The sequence below is a fragment of the Pinus tabuliformis genome, chromosome 3_1, assembly GCF_031772625.1.
Source record: "Pinus tabuliformis cultivar Carrire ecotype Pingquan chromosome 3_1, CPIR1, whole genome shotgun sequence".
Taxonomy (NCBI): Eukaryota; Viridiplantae; Streptophyta; class Pinopsida; order Pinales; family Pinaceae; genus Pinus; species Pinus tabuliformis.
The window spans coordinates 67,770,511-67,789,698 of record NC_142301.1 but is presented as its reverse complement, the minus strand read 5'-3'; the positions used below and the strand labels follow the sequence as shown (position 1 = coordinate 67,789,698).

Here is a 19,188-nt window from a genome sequence, read left to right as displayed (position 1 = left end):
TTTTAAACTTTACTGTTATATACTCCCTTGTTCTATTTGATTTAATAACATACGGATGTATGTATGCATACAGATACATGTCAATCACACCATACCCTGATAAATCCAGATTTCAAATATGGCATCACTGTACCTGCACATGCTCTAGTACCTGCATCCTTGAGTAATACTTACAATAATAAACTAGCCTCCATGCCAACCTTAATCATTAAGCAATCAAATTATCAAAATCTACAAGACCTGCGAAAGTGCTTCATCATTCAAGCATACAATGAAGCTGAAAAGTTTATATGCTTATTAAAATAATACAGCATGAGACAAATTTGATAAACATCTGGGATATGTTTTATTGAATGTGATTCATGCACTGTACATTAACCTTTAACTATTTCACCTTTCTAATCTCCCACCAGTTTTGCACTGTTATAAGAATAAAATTCAGGATAGAACTTAGAAGTCTTACCTTGGCTATAGCATGAACACCAAAAAGACCTGTATCCTTGTAATTTGTGTTGAAAGCCATTATATGGTCTGCAAGATCATCCGTCGCAACCTTTCGTGCAAGTTCCGACCTATCAACAAAGTATTGAAAATTTGCTTTTGTACAAATTTCAGATGTAATAACCCAAAATAATGCAGTTCAATTGTCCATTGTAATTAGTACTCGTAATAATATAGCAAATGTCAAGTTTACCCCATGTTTGCACCGGCCCCAGCACTTTTGTTCCAATTCCCCAACAATGTTTGCAAAACCATCAACGCAATAGAATCCGGATCTGTCCAAGAAGCTCCCTCAAAAGCTACAGCGACATGTGCCAATGGCATATCATCATTTACTGTTCGAACCTGAGTGGCAATCAAATTTAGGGTGCATTAAGCACTCAGAAAAGGATGGACTTTCTATGAAAATTCTGTATCCATTACATAACCATGCCTTTTGAACAAATAATACAATATTCAATGCCACTTATCTGACCTCAGATCCAGTGAAGACAGCCCGTTCTCTCTCCACCAGATCTGCTGCAGTTATAGGATCAGTAGACAGGTTTGTGAACAATCTTTTCACTTGTTCCACAATTTGTTCATGTTCAACAGCACCAGCTGCAGAGACAACCTGCACAATCATTAAGTATTTAAATTTTTCACATTTGAATCAAATGCTACCTCTATGTAAATCTGCATTTATAGATATATAAAACTTTTGAATCTTTCATGTTAGGGTTGCCTAAGCAGCTGCTGCAGACCTCCCAAGTGGTGGTAGACTTTCACATGAGCCCCAAGCTTTGCCAGCTCAAAAAAAATCATATAATCATTTAATAAAACACCCAAATATTTGATGAAGGGAATTAAATCAACTAGCTCTTGATTAGCATTTTCCAAATGACTCATAACTTTCAAATGGAACAGTACATAGACTGCAAAGACGTAGGTAGACATACCCAATGTACCAAATCTTGACTCAAGAAGATGGTTTACCATGGCTGTTAACTATTTCTGTGAACAGAACAAAACAAAACTGAGAGTGCTTGCAAAGAAGCAGAGTATACAGAAAAATGTGCATACCATTCTAGGACCAGAGTAATGGGTGGAAATGTACTGGTACAGGTCATTCCTGGATATAGTCCTTATATTTTCTGCTGGCCCCAAAATAGTTCTCCCAAGTGAGCAATGTCGGAATGCCGTTGAGTGCAAATGATCAAAAATCACCTCTTCTGTCTGACTCTCCACCTGCCACATTTACCACAAAATGATCCCACTTATCCAGATACTTGTCTAACACTAAGTTAACATCATTCCCGGTATAATGTACCGTTTTGGTTTCAAAGGACAATATCAAACACCAAATGAATGACACAAATTAAAAACTCACATAAAGCTTTGCATTACTAATTAAAAAGTTTGGGCATTGCAATCCAGCTAATAAGGGTTTGGACGGTCCCATTCTACATCAACTCTCCATCTCATTAGAAACCATTATAGCTAACAATGCTAAATAAGAAATCAAGCTGAAAAAGTCCTTACAGTGCATTAGTGTAGCAAAATATTTTCCTAATGTCCAATTAATTTTCATTAGCCAAGGAGATTGAGATGGTTTAATACAGAGATCAACAGCACATTAAACCATTTATCAGGGCTTAATTCTTCTTGTGTTCTGCCCCATCCAAATGGCACATCAAAAAAGGGGGATGAAACCAGCTGCAAGTCCCAGGTAAATTTAGCAGAATGGTTATGCCTCAGACCTAGCGCCTCAGACCTAGCGCCTAAGCTGAAGTGAGTCTGTGTTCACCATCGTGCGCTGCAAGCTCTAGCAACAGGAATTTTTTCAAAGCAACTTCCAAAAAAAATTACAAGTACAACTAATAGCTGTTTGAAACAAACTAAGGCTGCTTTTGATCTGTGATCCCTCAGCCTAAGGCCAAGTTGAATCACCAGCACAGACCTTAATAATCTTGTGGAAATTAAAAATATTTATCTCTGTTTTTTATTTCACTGTGCATTATTTATGATCGTTTAATACTTTCAGTGTGTAATTTAAAGAAGCAAAAACAGTGCCAAAGAAGCCAAACACATACAAAATATAAACCTTCGGGAAAACCAGCAAAATATACTCTTTGTTTGGCCTTTACATACTCAGAAATTATTACAAATAGATGCTATATACTCTCAGACAGATTTTGTGTATTCTTACTCCTTTGGCTGTGTTTTCAGATTGCAGTTTGGCTCTGAAACAATCATAGTTCCCTGCAGATAAACTCATACACTCCTCTTTGTCCTCTGATATACCTCTTTATTACATTCCTCTTAATCAATTCAATTTCTCCAGGAACACCAAAAGACCCCAATTATCCATTGCCAGGATCTTTGTAGCCATAGCTTCCAATATTCCCTGCAGTTATAACTGTCCCCTCCCAAACAGAGAATGACACAATTATTCTCTTTCAGGGTTACTGTCACCCACATGGATGCCACATGGTATTCTTATGATTCAGTGGCTTCCATGTTGGCTGCACGGTAAATGTCACCATTTTGTATGGCCATGTCATCTATCAGGTAGGATTTAAATTTTAGCTCCTCTTAAGCTTTTATACACAGGCTGCTTCTTGTCCACAATGCAGAGGGTGGAATGTAGAGTGCACATATCTCAAGCTCCATGCACTACCCTCCATGGTCTTTGCTTCTTATGTAGAGTGCAAAGCACAGAGGGAGGAAATAATACCAAATGTAAAGATCCAATCGCTGTAAAAATGATAAAAATGGCAATGAATACAATCTGCTTCAAGGGTCTGTGGAGCATTGATGCCGGCCAATGCATGACAGGACATTGTTGGAGTCTCTTCTAGCTCTAGATCTTGTGACGGTTCCAATTCTTGACCTTCTTCCTCTTCACAGTACACGTAGAATAACTTCTTCTCACCACATTTATGCCCCTTATTGTACTTGTTGTCACAATTGAAACATAATGCCTTTTCTCTTCTTTCATTAATTTGTTGAGGTGTCAACCTTGTTGGATGAGTGATGTTAGAAGAGGGAGCATGATGTTCTCTATAGTTGTTAGTGACCACTCTTCTAGTAGCCAGATTTTTACTTTCAACTTTGCTTGCCAGACTGAAAGGATGCTCTAGTGATTTAGGTTTAAAGAGATGCACCTGAAGTTGGATGTTTTCCTATAAAGTTCCCATAAAGAGGTCTAACAAAATATCCTCTGAAATGTTCTTTATCTTGAGACTCAACTTTTGGAATTGTTGAATGTGTTCTGTAATTGGACCTCTTTGCAGATTTACCAACTGATAAAAGAATGTATTGCTCTTAATATCCCCATAATGTGCTAACAGTTCCTCCACAAACATGGACCAAGATACAATAGAATCCTTTATCCTTTCACAAGCAATTGATACCATACAAATTGATCTTGTTCTAAATACAAGGAAGCAATAGCTACCTTTTGTAGGGATGATACTTGGTGTAGATCGAAGCATTGCTCCATCTGGAATATCCATGTTATAGGATCTTTACCATCAAACTTTTCATATCAGTCTTCAGAAAGAAATAGTTTCTTGGTGCCACGTTGAACCTTTGATGCTACTGATCTTGGAGTGATGAATGAACATGATTCTGTGCTTCAATGTTTGTGCTCTCCAATTGTGATAAAATACACTTTTCCACCATGTGCATCAACCTTCCTTGTACCCTTTTCACATTGCCAACTCCATGTGCCTTTTTGCCTAATCTTTTGTGCTGAGTGCAAACCAAAAAGCTCCCCTTCGACTTCCTCATTAGATCTTTCACACTGATGTGTGGGAGCACATTGACCATCATCCAACTACAAGCTAGGGCATGACCCTTGATTATCATGACCAGCCTCCTCCAACAACTAGCATGGTTGTTGTTTAGTGTGTTTCTACTCAAGCTTAGGCCATCCGTGGTTATGTTTATGACTATGGAACTTTGGTGGAGGGTTTTGGATACGCTAGCCCCTATTTTTTGCACTTGCTCGTGACACTGACTCCTAGATGGGGAAGTTTGGTTTGTGCCATCCATTCCTTTTGAGTTTTCCATTTGCTCATGAAGGTTGTGTCAACAGCCCACTTTTTTGTATTAAAGCTTGTACATATTGCCTATTAATAGAGTTTAAAGGAAGATTTATTCAAAACAAAATGACGCCAATGGGTTGTGGACCGTGGTTTACCCATTTAAACAGTGGCATGTCAAGTCACCCACTAAGGTTTGATTCTATGAAGGCATGAATAAATTGTTGAGGTCCTAAAAGTTCCAAATGATTTTGATAGTGACAAGCCCCCCTCCCCCTCCACCCCCACAAGGTTTGATTCCTCACAAGCATGAATAAGCAGTTGGTGTCATGTACAAGTTCTAATGATTTTGACAGTATCAATGTTAAATCTCCTAATACCAGCCCAGATTTTTTTTCTCACGGCAATTATTTATTCCCAGCAATTTATTTAATTAACCAAATAAATTTTGAATTACCAAAAAAATAAATCATTGGTATTTTAATTTTTAATCTTTAGAAATACATGCAACGAAAATAAAAATTAGGAGAGATCAATCACACACTGCCATACATAAATATGCATAACAATTCTTCGTCATTCATTAATCTGGAAAATCAGGTTCAGACCCACATAGAATTACAAGAAAAAATACATTTATTGGAACCCATAGCTCAGCCCCAGCTGGATGAATTTGGCCCAAGGAACTCAACCTCCTGGAAATCGGCCTCTGAAGAAACTGGGCCTGGAGAATTTCTGCTCAGCGATTTGCCAACAAATCAACCTTGTGCCTTCCCTTGGAACTGCACTCGAATCCTCCTGCACTCTTCCTCCTCTGCGCTTCAGTCTACTGAGTCACTCGCACTAGAGAAAAATGCTTTCTCTTATTGTGTCTCCTCTCTTATGTCTTCACCTCTCCCTTAGGCGTCTTTTTATAATCTTCATTAGGCCCCAATCCCTCACCCTAATCTCCCTTCTAGAATATCTAGGATATCAATGGTTGAGATCATTTCTAAGTCTCTCAAATAATTAAACTATTTATCCTTAGAAAACGACTTAATAGTCCACAATAATTAATTGACTAATTATTGCTTCTTTCCTAAGCTGGACTTAGGAAAGAAAACATAAATCACTTACTCCACCAAACAAGCACCTAAAGAGACAATAAATCATCTTCCACATGCTAAGACACCAAGCCTATGCAAAAGACCTTCTAAAACTACCACTAGCTTCAACACTCCCTCCTAGCAAGGAGGTGATTCTCCACCACCCCCAGCTTATCTCAGTACTTCACAAATTTCCCTTTCACTAAAGGCTTAGTGAGAATATTTGCCACCTGCTTCTCTGTGGAAATGTACTGCAATCTCACAGCACTTCTCTAGACTCTGTCTTTGATGAAGTGATATCTAATCTTGATATGCTTGAACCTGCCATGAAACACAATATTTTCAAAGAGTTTATTGCAACTTTCATTATCACAGTGAATCATTGTTGGCCCCATCTCCAGACCAAATAGTCCTGCAAGCATCTTACGAAGCCCCACTGTCTCATAACTCGCCATACTCATTGCCATGTACTCTACCTCTACTAAACTAAGTGCCACTAACTGCTAGTTCTTGTTGTACCACAAGATCATGGCTAATCCCAAGTTTAAACGACATCTAGATGTGGAATTTTTATCCACAACACTCCCAACCCAAATAAAACTTGTGTACCCTTGCAGCTCCACTGCACCAACTCTAACATACCTCAGTCCAAGATCCACCATACCTCGCAGGTACCTCAGCACATGCTTCGCTACCACCCAATGAACTTGTTTCCGCTCCACCATGTACCGAATGAATGTGTTCACAGGAAAACAGATATTCAGCCTAGTGTTGACCAAATACATCAAGGAACCTATCCGCTACCTATACATTGTAGGATCCACCAACTCACCTTTAGAAGCATTCAGTTTCTTCAAGTTAGTGATCATCGATGTAGACAAAGGCCTACAATCTTCCACCCTTAACCTCCTCAATATCTCAATTGCAAACTTGCCTTACCCAAGGAAAATCTCCCCTAGTTGTTGCCACACCTCTAATCCCAAAAATTAGTGCATCAAGCCAATGTCCTTTACCTCTAACTCCAAAGCAAGATCCTCCTTATACATCCCTATGAGTTTCTTTAATCCTGTCTAGAAGAAATCACCCACATAAAGTACCAAGATGAACGGCTCACCCTCAACAAGTACATAGTACAAGTTAGAGTTTGCCTCACTTTTGGTGAATTCCAAACTAAGAAGATGTCCATCAATCCTGGCGTACTATGTGCATGGAGGCTGCTTCAGCCCATAAAGAGCCTTCTTCAACCTGCATCCCTGAGACTCTCTCACATGCACTTCAAAACCCTGAGGTTGTTCAATATACACCTCCTCCTCAATCACCCCATTGAGAAAAGCGGTCTCCATCTAATGTATCCTCCACCCCATCTCTGAAGCAATGGGCAGAGCTGCTCTAATGGATGCATATTTGACGACAAGTGTGAATATATCCTCGTAATCCACTCCCTCATGTTGGGAGAACCCTCTCACCATGAACCTTGCTTTGTACTTCTCAACACTACTATCAACTACATGTTTGATCTTTTATAGATCCATCAAGAAGTGACCATTGACTTTCCGTCTGATCTCGACAATATGTCCCGTACATCGTTCCTCATGACAGAGCTATACTCCTCCACCATGGCATCCCTCTAGACTTGCTCATATGCAGCCTCCTCAAAAGTGGAAGGCCCAGACTTATCGATGCTCCTCGACAAGGCCAAATAACTAGAAAATATCGTTGGTGGTCTAATCTACCTGAAAGTGTTGCTAGGAGCCTCCACATGCTCTTCAGCATCCCTCAAAATTTGTTTGGCCCATCTTGGCCTCCCCCTGGTAGAGCTCGAAGGAACATCTCGCTACTCCTCCAGATCTACAAGCTATGTCATTGTTGTTGGTCCCTACTCAACCTTAGGATCCTCTCGCTCCCAATCTTCTACCCCTGCTAGCTCTCTCTCATGAGAGCTCCTAAAGGTCTTGCCCTCATCAAATCTAACATCCTGATTGATTATCACTTTCCTCTGCCCTTGAATGTAGATTTGATAGGCCTTTGAGACCTCACAGTAGCCCGCAATTATGCCCCTTTCTAACAAGGACTCCAGCTTAGTCCTCTTCTTCGTGGGAACATGGGCATACATTGGACTACCGAAAATGCGCAAATGGATCATATCTGGTTTCACTCTTGTAAACATCTCCTCAAGAGTCATGTCCTCCAATATCCTGTGAGGACTCTTGTTCTGCACATAAACAAATGTATTGCAGCCTCCGCTCACAAAAACACAGGCAATTCATGGTCATGTTTTTCCTCTCGACAACCCCCCATTCTGTTGAGTGTTTGAAGGTACCGTGAGCTCTTTCTTGATCCTTGTTGCTTTGCAAAAAACTTGGAACTCATTGGAAGCATACTCGACCCCATTATCATATTTCAGCACCTTAATCTTCTTTCCGGTCTAGTTCTCCACAAGAGCTTTAAACTCTTGAATCCAACCAAAGACCTCACCCTTGGTCTTCAAAAAGTAGATCCAAGTCTTTCTGGAAAAATCATCCACTGATGTTGCAAAGTACAAAGACCTATGATCAACTCCACGAACATAGGACCACAAATGTTTGAGTGCACCAAGTCTAGCACTCCCTTAGACTTGGACTTGCTGTGAGGAAACGCGGCCTTAGCTTGCTTTCCAAGTTCACACACTTTACACAATCCTTCTTGCTCCACCCTGATCTCTGGAAAACCTGTAACCATTCTCCATAACATAGGAAGAGCCCTATAGTGTAGGTGTCCCATCCTCCTGTGCCAAATCTCACTCTGGTTGTCACTCTCATGTATGAGAGCCTTCACCGACTGTCCTCTCAACAAATAGAGATTCTTCTCCCTTCTCCCAATTACACGCTTCTTGTTGGGATCAGTTCCTTTTGGCCCAACAGCCACTTCACCTCCCATGAAGCTAACTTCTAGTCCTTTGTCTTCTATGGTTGAAATTAAAAGGAGATTCTTCTCCAAACCCGATATAAACAATACTTCATTCACCTCCATGATGCCACCTAAGTCCATCTAAAACTTAATGCTAACAATGTATTTTCGACTGTATACTTGGCATTATCACCAAGCTCTACATGTATAGACCTAGGCTCCCTGGTCATGCTAGTGAAAATGTCTCAAGATCCCGTCATGTGACGAGATGTTCCATTGTCCACAAATCAAACACCTCACATGACGATTCCAAAAAGCATGACACCAAGGCAAAGTTCTTCTCGAACTTTTCAACCATCTCGTCCATCTACGCAGTGGTTATCATGGTTGTCTTTCCCTTGGTCTTCTTCCTCTTTCGACACTGACTAGCAACATGCCCGAACTTGTGACATAAGAAGCACTTGACTTTGCTCATGTACTTCTCCTTTTTACTCTATGAAGGTCCACCTTTTACCTAGCAAGGATCCCATCCACAAAGGTGATCCAATGCTTAACGCAACCCTTCATAGCTATCGTCATCAGCTCTGAATCATTCACAGTTTCCCCAATAGTTGAAAGCTCATCAAAATACTGGATCCTCATGAGGTAAGATGTTACAGTCTCTAATCTATTCATCATGATGGTGTTTAATTTCCCCTGCAACACCATCTTCTTGTTTTCATTTGTGCTCTAATAAAGACCGGTTAGGGCTAACCACATTTGACGTGCCGCGTCCTTCCCTGATATGCAAGGAATTATATGATCCCTCACACCATCTAACTTATACACCTGGCTTTCATATCCTTAAGATCATGCTCGAATGCTAGGGTTTGGATCTGAAGGAACCTGAATATCTGTGTTCACAAAATCCCACAAACCATTCATTTTTAGAATCATGGTAATCTGCTCCTTCCTAGGAGTGAAGTTAGCAGCCCCATCCAACATATCTTTGTATCGCAAACTACACAGTGATGCCATCTTCACAAATCGACCTTAACCACAAAACTGCAGCTACAAAATTTAAAAATAATTATGTCGTTGTAAAATGAATAAACTCGGTGCTACAAACCCTAGTGATCTCAGATCTCTCTCTCGGAGTTATCTAGAAAGTTTTGATACCACGATAAATCTCCTTATACTAGCTCGGATTTATTTTCTCATGACAATTATTTATTCCCAACAATTTATTTAATTAACCAAATAAATTTTGAATTATTGAAAAATAAATCACTGGTATTTTGACCTCTACAAACATATGCAATGAAAACAAAAAATTAGAAAAAATCAATTACACATTGCAACAAATAAATATCCATAACAATTCTCTGTTATTCATTCAATTGGAAAATTTGGGTTTTTGACCAACAGAGAATTAGAAGGAAAAATACATTTGCTAGAACCTGTAACTTAGCCCCCACTATATGAACACCTCCTGGAAATCAACGTCTAGAAATCAGCTTCGGAAGGAACTCGACCTAGAGAATTTCAGCCCAACAATTTGCCAGCAAATTGATCCTGTGCATTCCCATCAAGTTGCCACTACGCCTCAAGAAATCTGGCCCTAGCAACTCGGCTTCTCCAATCAAATCAACCTCCCACTCTCTTCAACAACTCAACCCTACAATCTCCAGAAGTTTGGCCTCCTAGATACGCCCTAGAATCTTCCTGCACTCTTCCTCCTCTACACTTCAGTCTATTGAGCCTCTCGCACTAGAGAAAATCGCTTTCACTTGTTGTGTCTCCTCTCTTGTGTCTTCACCTCTCCCTTAGGCTTCTTTTTATAATCATCATTACGCCCAAATCCCTAACCCTAATCTACCTTCTAGAAGATCTAGGAGATCAATGGTTGAAATCATTTCTAAGTCAATTAAATAATTAAATTATTTATCTTTAGAAAATGACTTAATAGTCCACAATAATTAATTGACTTTAATTATCATATTTTTCCTAAGTTAAACTTAGGAAAGAAAACATAAATCACTTACTCCACCAAGCAAGCACCTAAAGAGGCAATAAATCATCTTCCACATGCTAAGACACCACACGTATGCAGAAGATCTTCTGAAACTACCACTAGCTTCAATAGTCAAGCCACCCACTAATGTTTTATTCCCCAAAGGCTAATAAGCAATTGGGGTTTTCACAATCTCACGCCATCCATTAAGTTTAGATTCCCCATATGCATGAATAAGAAATTAAGTTGATGTGCACGTTTTGGAAGATTCTAATGGCATCAGGACACCCACTAGGGTTCAATTCTGCTAGAGGCATGAATAAGGAGTTGAGGCCATATATCTTCCTTCAAAGCATGAATAAGGAGTTGAGGCCATATAATTTCCTTCAATGCATGAATAAATTGTTTCATCCATATATTCCATGGAGGCATGAAAAAGCATTTGGGAGCATGGATTTTCTTTGCAGGCATGAATAAGCGTTGGGAGAATGTATTCCCCTAGAAGCATGAAACGCAGTTGAGGCCATGGACAAGTTGTTAAAATTGGCAACTAGGGCCAAACTCCATGTGAATCATCTTATTTATGGCAGCTGATATTTTTCTTGGATCCCTCTCATCAAGAGGTGTAGGATTGATCTAAAGATCATCCGATTCCGATAAGTATTCATGGAGTTATGAATTTATTTGTGTTAATAGACAATTCGTCAAGGTCGGCCAGCAACCAAATAAACCCCACATGTGCTCAACGTTTTAGTATAAAAGTAGATGACTTGATAACTGCATTTATGGCATGGCACAATTGATGGGACAGCAGCAAAGGCATGCTTACAATGAAACAACAGTATGGTAAGCCAGGTGCAGTAAGCACATGGGACAGTCACTAGCTTGGTGCAGCTATGGCACATGGGACAATTGTGGCAGCATGGTGCAACAATGACACATGGGACAGCAATGGCAGCATAAGGTGCAGCAGTATGATGTGTGCAGCATGGTTATGAGGTCCAGCATAGTGATGGTGAGTTCAGCATGGTGAGGAGCAGCATGATGATGAGGAGCAGCACAATAATAGGTGCAGCATGGTGATGGAGTCACCTAGGAGAATCAGTTAAAGCAGCTTGTCTTCAACCGAGTTCAGCTACCTCATGTATCATCTACTTAGAGATGATCTATGCTCTTATTTAGATAAGTCAAAGTGTTGACTTCTGTTGTATATGCACTATCTCTCTCTCTATGTGTTGAACTATTGAAGAACATATAAGAAGAATTGATCAAGGGTTTCCCCACATTGGGGTTTGTCCCTGGCTAGCGCCACATCTTGTGTCCTCTTGTCTTGGCTTGTCTTCTACGATTTATGTTTATGTTCTATCTATAGTTTACTTTAATGCTGATGTGATTGCTAATCTAGAAAAGATATTGAGCTAACTGTGAAAATTGAAATAAATTGCTCTAAGCATAGAACATAACCTAAAATTAACACAAGTCCTAGTGAGTTTAAGAGAAGAGAAACCCCCGTAGCCAAAGGAAATTCTTTGTGATTGATGGGTCACCTTTTAAAGCTCGTCTTGCCTTGGCACCACTAGTGATGACTAACAACATAAGGTCATATTCAAGCCAATATTGATGTTTCTACAAATCAAAGGAGGCATTTTTTTATTAATATAAATATTACATATAACTCTACCTAGCTCCACTAGGTCGAACTATTGGAATTATGACAACAAAATAAACAAGTAAAAATTCTATGGTAAAAATCAAATTCACTTGAAGTAAAAGTTTCATGATTCATGTAACATCAATGGTTCATTTAACAGTGGCAATTCTTGTAACACATGCAATGGTGCTAGTTATGTTGAAGACAATTATATATCTATGTAGCTCGAGAGGCATATGAAATTTTTTGTAATGGTTGTTGTGATACGGTTGTAATCTTTATCTCTTAGCAATAAGAATATTTATACCTTGCCCCGTGGATGTTTTACCCTGTAAATATGTGTCTTATTGTGAGTGTTATTCTTTTATTTTATTTTATTTTTCCATTATTTCTTTGTAACCAATTTGTATTTCAAAGTTATATGATTCGATGGGCTCACATATTTAACAACATATCTGGCAAGTGTTATCAAAAAATTATTTTTGTAACAATTATGTTAGAGTTTGGTGTTTATTCCAAAACATCAAATGGCAAAGACTTCGAATGCAAAATTCGAGGTGAAGAAGTTCAATAGGAAGAGTATCTTCAAGTTGTGTAAGCTCAAGATGTGTGATCTATTGGTGTAACAAGGACTACAAGGCATTAAGAGAAAAGAAAAAGAAACCTACAACTATGAATAATGAGGACTAGGAAGATCTGGATGCAAGAGCCTTGAGCAACATTAGGTTATGTTTGGCAAATGTTGTTCTTTTCAATATTGTTGGAGAAGAAATAGCAACAGGCTTATGGTGCAAAATGGATTGCCTTTACATAACAAAATCCTTGACAAATCGAATCTATTTAAAGAGGCAATTGTATAGTTTACGAATGGGAGAAGGTACCAAAATTACTAATCATATAAATATTTTCAATATTCTTATATGCAAATTAATTTGTGTGGGTGTAAAAGTAAAAGATGAAGACAATGCAAACACATTATTATGTTCATTGCCTAAAACTTGGGATCACTTAGTCACTACTATTAGTTTTAGCACAACAGACACTCTTGATTGTGATTTTGTTCTGGGAGCCTTCTTGTCTAAGGAGGTGCAAAGGAAATCCAATATAGAATATTCTACAACACAAACAATGGTGGCTAGGGTTTGATCAAAAGAAAAAATGGGACAATTTGATAAATACATCGAGATCTAAGTCAAAATGCAAAAAGGGTAAGCTTAAATGTTGGTATTGCAATAAATCAAGGCATCTGAAGAAATATTGCTCAAAGAGGGAAGAATTCCATGATGACTCCATAAAAGAAGCAAATACGATTGAGACAAGTTCAGGTATGGTCGATGAAGTATTATCTGTTTGTAATATCTCAGAATATCATGAAGAATGGTTATTAGATTATGTGCTTTGCATCACATGCATCCACATAGAACTTGGTTTTCTTCTTACCAAGCTATCGATGGCAATATTGTTCTTATGAGAAAAAATGTTTATTGATAGACTAATGGGATTGGGAGCATTAAGATTAAAAAGTTTGATATTATTGTAAGGACATTGACAAAGGTAAGACACGTATCAAAACTCAATAAGAATTTAATTTCCTTAGGAATTTTGGAGTTTGGAGCTACAAATTTGTAGGTGAAGATAGAACACTGAAGATGTCCAAGGGTGTTTTGGTGGTAATGAAGGCTACAAAGATTGGGAACCTTTACAAGTTGAAAGGGATTACTAAAATAAATGAAGCATATCTTAGGAAACAAATGAATCTCTTGGTTTATAGCATTAGCAATTGCGTCATATAAGCAAGAAAGGGCTAAAGGTACTGATAAACCGCAAGTTACTTCCAAAATTAAAATCTTTGAATGTAAATTTCTACAAGCATTATGTTTTTGGGAAGCAGTGTAGGAAAAAGTTTATAATAGGAAGTCATACAAGTAAATGTGTTATGGAGTATATCCATTCATATGTTTGTGGCCATCTCCTACAGTTTCTTTTGAAGGATCATTATCATTTGTGACATTAATAGATGATCACTGGTATCGAAAGGCATAAAACCATAGTTTACACTTCCCAACAAAATGGCATGGTTGAATGTATGAACATGACTCTTCTAGGGAAAGAAAGGAGCATGCTAGGTAATGCCATGTTACGACAAAAGTTGTGGGCATAAGCAATCACTACAACTTGTTATCTGGTAAATTGATCACCATCAGTTGCAATACACTGTAAGATTCTTAAAGAGGAAATGAGAGTTGGTTTGATTAAATGGCTATAGAGGGCGAGATGGTACTCTAGATGGACCTTGAGGTCCTCCCATAGTCATTCTTGTGACTATTCAAATCTGAAATTATTTGATTGTGATGTTCATGCTCTTATTTCTAAAAATAAGCATTCTAAGTTGGACCCTTGATCAAAAAAGTATATCTCGTTGATTATGGTGATGAAGTGGATATAGATTGTGGGATCCTATTGCCCATTAGTAAAGATATAGTATTTGATGAATTTCCTCTTAAAATTAGACATAGTAGAAGTTGAAATGAAACAAGAACAAGGACCACAAAATCAACAAATTCAATTGGAGACTCAACCATCTTCATAAAGTGTTTAGCAAGAAGAAACTTTTGAAGAAGACGATGAGGATGTCAAAAATATACAAAAAAATGTGGAGGTACCACAACCAACTCTGAGGAGATCTACACACGCCAAAAATCCTCATAGGAGTTATGAAGATTATATTTCATCAATTGACTTGATTTATAATAATTGGGAACCTTTTTGTTATTAGGAAGCAACGGATGATACTAGAAGTGCTAAATGGAAAATAGCAATGAAAGAAGAATTGGGTGCCTTAGAGAAAAATAAAACAAGGGACCTGGTAGAACTTCCAAATGATAGGAAATGAGTCTACAAATTGAAAAGAGGTATCAATGATAAATTTGGAAGGTATAAAAGCAGGGAGTTATCTATAAGTGGGACTTTTTGGAGTTTCTAACAGATTTCTGGCCGTAATCAAGCGAAAAAAATTGTGGTGAAATCTTGAATTGTGTTGTTTAAACTAGTTTTTTTACTGCATATATGGATTCAACGCCCTCAAAAACCCCTGGGGCACTTCGATTGTCAAAAGTTCCCCCATCAAACTTGTGATTTCAATGAATCCCTACCAAATTCTAGACAAATTAGTTTCGAAAATAAACCAAATAACTTTTCCAAAATTCTTACTTATAGACAACACCCAAAAGCAAGATTGGTAGCAAAAGGGTATTCTCAAACAAAAGGTATTGATTTCCATGAAACTTTTTCACCAATTGTTAGGCTTGTTTCTATTCGTATAGTATTAGCACTAGTTGCTTTACTTGACCTTAAGTTAGAGCAACTAGATGTTAAAACAACATTTTTCCATGAAGATTTAGATGACAAAAAAAAACGAATAGCCAAAAGGGTTTGATCAAGATCACAAAGGAAGATTTGTTTGCAATCTCAATAATTCATTGTATGGCCTAAAGCAATCTCCCAAACAATGGTACAAGAAGTTTGATTCCCGCTTGGTGAGCCAAAATTCCACGAGAAGTGAGTATGATCATTGTGTTTAGTTCAAAAGCTTATAAAATGGTATATAAATTATCTTGGTGTTATGTGTTGATAATAGGCTTGTAACAAGTAAAAGCATAGTTGAGATCAGCAGGTTGAAAGCCTAGTTGGCTCTGACTTTTGATGTGAAGGATCTAGGAGCAGCAAAACAAATTTTGGGCATAAAAATACGCAGAGATAGGAAAAATGGTGGTAAGCTATCTTTGGTTATCACAACCAAAGTATGTGGAGAAGATACTTATGAGAACAAATAATGTTAACTTGTAAATATCACTTTGGCTTCCACTTTTAAGCTTACTTCAAGTTTATGCCCTAGTAATAAATAAACAAAGAATTATATGTCTTGTGTACTTCATGTTAATGTAGTAGAAAGTTTAATGTATGCAAAGATATCTACAACACTAGATATTTCACATGCAGTTAGTGTTGTTAGTAGATACATGGCAAATCCATGTAGAGAGCATTGAGCAGCGATGAAATGCTTCAATATCTTAAAGGAACAAGTGATTATCATATTACCTATAATGGTTGTAGTGATTCAATTGGTGGTTGTGTTGATTTAGATTTTACAAATGATTTGGACAAAAGGATATCTACATAGGTTATGTATTTTGCAAGCGGAGTAGCTCTTAAGAAAGTCCATACTCAAAAAAAGAAGTGCAAACGTGTTTACAAGACTAGTATTTTCTGAATTCAGGCTTTTGTGATCCATAATGGATTAAGAAAAGTCTTTCAGTAGAAATCACATGTTTCGAACCAACCAGTGATGGTGTTTGGCTTCTCTTGGCCTACAAAACAGGTGATGAATGGGCTTGGACAAGACATCAAATAAATGTTGTCGAGATTGGAGATTATTGAAATTATGACAACAATTAAAAAAACAAAAATTCTATGATAAAAATCAAATTTATTTTAAGTAAATAATTTGGCTTCTCTTGGCCTACAAAACAGGTGATGAATGGGCTTGGACAAGACATCAAGTAAATGTTGTCGAGATTGGAGATTATTGAAATTATGACAACAATTAAAAAACAAAAATTCTATGATAAAAATCAAATTTATTTTAAGTAAATAATTGGTGGTTCATGTAATGGTGGTCGTTCATTTAACAGTGGCAGTCCATATAACACATAATTGTGCCAATTATGTTGAAGATGATTGATTATATATCTATGTAGCCCTAACAGACATATGAAAAAAAAAAAAAAAATTGCAATGGCCGTTGTGGGAAGATGGATGTTTCCTTCACAAAATATGAAAGTTTTACCATGTAAATCCGTAACTTGTTTTAAATGCTATTCTTTTATTTTATTTTAATTTTCATTTATTTCTTTGCAACTAATTTGTGCTGCAAAGCTGCATGACTCTATTGGCTCACTTATCTAACAACGTATTTAGCAGACAACGGCAAGCCCCACCACCAGTCAGGACAGAAGGTTTGTAGGCATACGCGGTTTCTCACGGGCTTCTACGTGCGGACAAACCGTTCCCTGCACTGGCACTTGCCATATCTCAGAGGGGCTGAAGCCTCAGAACCACCTACTAATGGGTGTGACCCCATGGTATTCATTGATGCTGATCCTCTCGTCACAACATAGGGCAAGGTCTCGGACGACCTCCTGTGTCTGGCTGGGTAGTAGGATAGTGTTTATTGCTATAGCACAAGCTATTGTCTTATCTGTCTGTCACTGTGACTCTGTGACTAGGACATTGCAAGGGAGGTGTTTCGTCATGAGCCAGCCATTATTTTATTTTTGAGATTAGGACATGCTGATGGATGCTGCGCACAGAGTTTAAAAGAAGCAGTAATTCAAAAATATAATGGTTTGAAAGAATTAACAAACAAAAAAAACTTTTTAATCGATGGGTGGGTACCTCTTCCATTTCTCTGAGAATAACATCCCGCTCGCGCTTAATGGCGCTTTCGTAAAAACAAGAGTTCTGCAGAATATCAGACAATATATCGAGAGCGACGAATACATCATTCTTCAAGACCTTGGCAAAATAAGTAGTCTGCTCTCTGGAAGTGTAAGCGTTCAAATGGCCCCCCATGTTCTCAATCTCTTCTTCGAGAGCCCTGACGGCCCGCCTCTTGGTTCCCTTGAAGATCATGTGCTCCAGGAAGTGAGCCGTCCCGTTCGTTCGGGCTGTCTCGAAGCGGCTCCCGGCATCGATCCAGACGCCCACGGTGGCTGTCTCGGCGCTCAGGTGGGACTCTGTGGCGACTCTCATGCCATTGGGGAGAGTCGTGATGCGTGTGGCAGGATACGCGAGAATGGGCGTGTGGTCCAACAACCTCGGCTCCGGAGAACCGTAACGAAGAAACCGCTCGTTTGGATTAATATGATTATCGATGTTTTGTAATGACTGAACTTCCTCCTCTGCAAGCGCTGCCGGGACGTGTGCTGAGCGTGCTGAAAAAAGATTCCATGGACGCTTTGCAACCCTCTGAATGAGCTTCGTCAACATGTTGTTGCTGCTTCCCATTGTCTGGCAAAACCCTGAACCCTCCCTAGAACCCCAATCTATTACTTTTGTTCTTCTGCTGCATTGCCTGAAGGAACTCGAGAAAACTTCCCTCAGACCAGAGTAGGGCTGGGTTCGTGTTTCAGACTGTTAAACTCCTGTTGTTCTGTTGTTCTATAATTTATACATGCTCTCTTATTCTTATGTTCCAATGAGCGAAAAACCCTACCCCTTCCCTAACCTGCGGCAGAAGATTTTAGATTTTTTTGTTGCATTAATTTGGACCGTAGTAAATAGGAGTTAAAATTATTTAGGCTCACATAACGTATGTTATAGAATAACATAATTTCCAAAACCTTGTAATAACTTAAACCCAAGTTCCCTCACAAAATCATCATATCTTATGGGATGAGCTAGAAATCCTTAAAAGACCACGGAAATTTTTTCAATGGAGTATGGAAGTCTCCAATCACACACATGTTATGGGTCAAGTATATATGTAAGGTAAGGGTTACCTTTTTTTTAATTCTACAAATTATATTTTATTGGTATATTAATGAATATGTATATTTTATTGGTATATTAATGAATAAAAAATAAATAATGAAGTGTTTGAGAAGTTTGGTAAATATTTGGATAAATAATGAAGTGTTTGAGAAGTTTGGTAAGTATTTGGATATTGATGTGGGTGGATTGCACGCAAGTGCATGATATGACGGTCGGGCGGGTCGGTTTGCACGCCCTCTGGCCGGTTTCGACTCTTGCGGAGGTTGCTGCTGCAGCGCATGTTGAGCCATGGTGATGGCGATTATAGTCTCGATGTGACGATTGTCATTCTGACACGCATTTGTAATATATATGTAAAAAAGAGGACCCATAATGCTTCTAAAGGGAACTAGCCCCTCCCATTTTGAAAAGATTGATGTGGGTGAATTGGACGAATAATAAATGTAGAATTGAATTTAAAACAGATTAAAATATAATTTTTTTTATATACCG

General features: G+C 38.3%; 1 protein-coding gene across 3 annotated transcripts in view; it reads right to left on the bottom strand.

Moving 5' to 3' along the window:
- LOC149185817 (putative mitochondrial-processing peptidase subunit beta, mitochondrial) overlaps positions 1-18,347 on the bottom strand; it is an 84,029-nt gene extending 65,682 nt beyond the window's left edge. For all 3 annotated transcript variants that reach the window (XR_016255664.1, XR_016255665.1, XM_089410805.1), the window contains exons 1-5: positions 17,599-18,347; positions 1,564-1,728; positions 977-1,114; positions 695-846; positions 464-572 (exon numbers count right to left, since the gene is read on the bottom strand). Coding sequence is in view for 1 of the 3 variants with exons in the window: in XM_089410805.1 (XP_089266931.1) it covers positions 464-572; positions 695-846; positions 977-1,114; positions 1,564-1,728; positions 17,599-18,210 (1,176 nt within the window). In the remaining 2 variants the exon portion in view is untranslated. The remainder of the gene's footprint in view (positions 1-463; positions 573-694; positions 847-976; positions 1,115-1,563; positions 1,729-17,598) is intronic.
- Between the last annotated feature and the right edge of the window lie 841 nt (positions 18,348-19,188).